Source organism: Entamoeba invadens (assembly GCF_000330505.1).
Source record: "Entamoeba invadens IP1 unplaced genomic scaffold scaff_1105074725199, whole genome shotgun sequence".
NCBI lineage: Eukaryota > Evosea > Mastigamoebida > Endamoebidae > Entamoeba > Entamoeba invadens.
Window position 1 is genome coordinate 153,203 of NW_004440113.1, and position 4,305 is coordinate 157,507.

Consider the following 4,305-nt stretch of genomic DNA (forward strand, 5'->3'; position numbering starts at 1 on the left):
CAAACTGAAGAAAAGTTCAGAACTGCCAACTCAGACTTAGGATGTGGTGGGTCGATGTGGATCATCTGCCCAACAGGAGTCAAAAGATCAAATTACGTTTGTAAAGGAAGTACAGAATGCGTCTTTGCTGATCCCATCAACAAAGAAACCATTCAAATCAATGCTTTTGAGAGTAATTCCTATGTCAATACAAGAGACTGCCCATGCTCTAAATCAACGGGTTCAGTCTTCACGTCTGGGTGCAACACTAAAATACCAGGCACACTTTCGGGAATGACAATAACAAACATCACCGGCAACTTCAAACAACTCAAGGCAGAGGCAAGTGTCAACTTGGGGTTCAGAACAGTCATCGTGGAAGAACTTATGTTAAGAGGAAAAGTAGTCATATTTTCAGATGAGAAAATTGATAACGACACATTCACAGACGACACCACATACAGTGGAGTTGGGTCTTTAACTGCTACTGTGTTGAACATCTACACCAAACAACCAACTAAATTGACTTTCAATGTGCCAACATCCATTTTGGGAACAAAGTCGAGTGAGACAGCTTCGTTGTTGATACTCTTTACTAAGACTTCTTACATCGGACTTGGTAATGTTAAGAAAGATAAAGAAGAAAATGGAGATGTCTATACATACCTTGGAAATTCAACATCAGTTGCTATCACCGCAGAACAAAAGTCAGAAGACAAAGAAGTTAAATTCACTTTGGAACTTGCTCCTGAAGTTGCGAACTCTGATATCTCACTGAGTGGTAACGTGCCATTTATCATTGATAGCGACTTCATTGCAAGATCTGTTGTTGTGAGCAGAGGAAGTAACAATGACACTATAAATGCACTTCCATTCATACAACTCAAAGAAAGCAGATACTTCTCAGTTGAGTCGTTGTCTGTTATTCCATTGGAGCTCACATCGTATGTAGTGACGTACGCGTCTGACATATATCACGTGAGTATTGCAAATGAGGATAAGATGTCGCAGTCACTGAAGACAGACATAGACCACTCGATGTTGCTGTACAAAACAAGTGCAGACGATGAGACAAGACCACCAATTCTATGTGAGTTGACTGTGCCTGTACCAGAAGAGCCAGACACTCCAGACGTAACACCAACTGCTTTTGTCAAGATGGAAGGCGAAGACAACACAACAACAATTGTGTGTGTTGTACAGTACAACGAGACTGTAGCAGACAACGCAAAGATATACAACAGAAGTGGATGTCCATGCAATGGAAGATACTGCGTGACTACAATAACAGCAGAATACACAGCACTCATCAACGCAACATCAATTGGATCATCCGGTCAAATAAACCAATTCATTGTTCAAAACACAAAAGCAGTTGAAGTTGCAAGTGACATTCTGAACACAAAGGTGATGACAGTCAATGGGGATGCACCAGTCGTCTTCTCGATCGACACGTTGACAGTTGGTAAAACATTTGAATTCAACGCAGACACCGTCAACATGACATTCAACAACACAAAGAAGATGAGCATTGCACCATTCACAATCAACCAACCACAAGACTCAAACAAATCAATCCATGTAGCACTGTACTCACGCAGTTCGTCACTCTCTAACAACTTTGAATTCTCAAAGGTTGATGTGTTTGATGACTTGGTTGTTGAAGATGCAGCAGACAACGAGCGAATGGCACTGTTTGTGACATCGTCTGCATCAACAAACATCACCAACTTGGAGGTGAGCAACGCACGACTCTATCTCCAACAGGGCAAATTCAACATTCTCGACAACGAAGTTGTCTTGCTCATCAAAAAGCCAGAGGCATTCCCACTGATGTTTTCAACTGGTGCTTCAGTCAGTTGGCCAGAAGGCACAATCAAGATCGTTGTCGACCCATCACTCCCCAAAGACGTGCCAATCTTCATCATGAGAGTTGGTCTTGGAAAGAACTTCACAGCTGAAAACGGTGTGAAATTCAGTGTTGTAGAAGGGACAAAAGCAACACATTTGAAGAGCGCGTCATTCTCGTCATACACTGTCAAACAAATCTGTTCGATTTATGTTGCACTTGTGCCAAGCGATTTTGTCGAAGCAGGATATGAGTGCCCAACAGATCCAACTGATGCAAGTGAACAAAACAACCTTGAACCAATTGTCAAAAAGGATGTGCCAACATGGGTCATTGTCATCTTGATCATCATCGGTGTCTTCATTGTCATCATCTTGATCTTGTTTGTCGTATTTATTGTTGTTGCAAGAAAGATCCTGTTGAGAAGAAGAAACCTGAAAGTGTTCAACGACGAAGACAACCTGTTCTTCCAAACAGCAGAATCATCAGAAGAGACAAAAGAAACAACAAAGGAGGAAACTAAAGATGACTCCCAGAAGTCGGACGAGTCTTCTTCGTCATCACTGTCATCGTCATCAAAATCAGACTCAAAATCAGGTTCTGGAAGCAAATCCGCAAGCGAGTCCAAGAGCAAATCAGACAACAAAGACAACAAGTCAGAGAGCACAAACGACGGTTCCTCAGACTAATCAAATCCTTTGCTTCTTTATTTTTTTTATATTACACGTTTTTGTTTTTTAATTCAATTCAATAATATTAAAGTTTATGTTTGAATTTGGTTTGTTTATCAATACAATTGGGAAACTGTTTCAATCAATTAAAAAAATAAAAAGAAATCAATTAATATTTTATTCAATATTGTTTCGTCGGGAAAATGTTGACAGTTTCGAATAAAATAATTGAATTTAATTTTTGAATAAATTTTTCAATAAAACAATCATAATCATAAAAAATAATTAACTTGTTCTCTAATGTATCGTTTTTTCAAATGATTTGGAAATATATAAACACGGGTTAATACTCAAAACTTAATTAATTAAGTGTACTTCCATGTTATTACATTAATTGTTACATAAACATTTAATTGTTATTCTTTTTATTAAAGAATTTCTTCACCTTTTTTTAATTTTGAAATATTTTACATTTGTGACAGTATTTTAATAAATATAACAACTAACACCAATGAATAATTGTGAAGTTGTAATTTTGTGTTTAACTTGTGAAACACAATATATAACTTATTTTTATTTGATATAAAATTATAACCTCAAAATAAATTTAAACAGCTTTAGTTTCAATTTCTTTGATTTTATTGTTTATAACTTTAATAAATTTTGCCCAGATGTATCATTTGGCTCAATTGTTATTAATTCCTTTTTACAACTTTGAAATCTCTAAAAGCAATGAACGTCCTCACTGTGATGAAAAACAACTCAACACCATCAATAAAAGCGTTGACACTTCCAATGGAAACTGAACTTAGAGATCTTCCTATTGTTCGTCCAATACAAAAAAATAAACCGTTCAAAAAAGAAATTGTGGATTATTTTAAAAATAATTTTTTGACAACCTTAATTGGTTCAATAAAAGAAACATTTTATTTTATCAAGGAATGTTTTTTGACGATGTATAAGAAGCCATCAAATGGATTCAAGGCCATTTTCACGCACCCATTACTGTTATCAATTGTGTTTATGGTCAGTAGTGGATTTTTGAATGCGTTGATGATTCCATTTGCTCAAGAATTTCAGCGTCAGTGGCAAAGACAGCATGCCAACATTGTGCTCCACCAATTTGTTTTGGATGATGTTCTATTTGGAATCTTCCCATTTGTGGATTTGGTTGCGTTTGCTGACAAGTACATTGGTTTCTTTGTGGTGATGTCTGCTGTCAGATTTTTCATGACACCAGGGCGTCTTGTTGTTCTTCGTCGTTTTACTTTTCTGATGGGTGTGAACTTCTTCCTGCGATCAGTCTGTTTGTATTTCACATTGCTGAGTGACCCATCACGAAACATTTCTGATGTTGATGGAAATCCACTTCTTGAGACGTTCCTTGTTGCTGGTGGCATCCACATTTCGACGGTCGACAAACTGTTTTCTGGGCACACAGCAACACTGACACTCTGTGGACTCTTTTTGTTGTATTATCACGAAACATACCCACTTTTCTCATCAAAGAAATCGTCTCTTCTGTTTGGAATCATATTCAAGTGTCTTGTCTGTCTCTACGTCTGCTGTGGGCTCTGTCTGTTTGCAGCAGTCAGAATACACTACACAGTCGATATTCTTGTTGGTGCACTCATCTCGTTCCTCGGATTCTCACTCTACCACACCTACATTCTCCTTGCTCATACAAGAGACAATTCATTCAACAAATTCCTCACCTGGTTCGAGGCAGATGCTACCGATATCCCTAAAATAATTTTTATACAGAATGAAGAAGACTAAATTCAAAAAAGTTGTGGTCGTGTTTTT

At 37.5% G+C, this 4,305-nt stretch overlaps 2 protein-coding genes across 2 annotated transcripts; both read left to right on the forward strand.

Moving 5' to 3' along the window:
• Positions 1–2,517, forward strand: EIN_093990 (hypothetical protein; the record flags this gene model as incomplete). Its single annotated transcript, XM_004253945.1, has 1 exon — positions 1–2,517. A coding segment is annotated over one exon (2,517 nt), but the record flags the coding sequence as incomplete, so codon positions are not given.
• A 714-nt stretch (positions 2,518–3,231) lies between these two features.
• EIN_094000 (hypothetical protein) lies at positions 3,232–4,278 on the forward strand (the record flags this gene model as incomplete). The annotated part of the gene is made up of 1 exon (XM_004253946.1): positions 3,232–4,278. The coding sequence occupies one exon, from the start codon at positions 3,232–3,234 to the stop codon at positions 4,276–4,278; it is 1,047 nt and encodes a 348-aa protein (XP_004253994.1).
• Between the last annotated feature and the right edge of the window lie 27 nt (positions 4,279–4,305).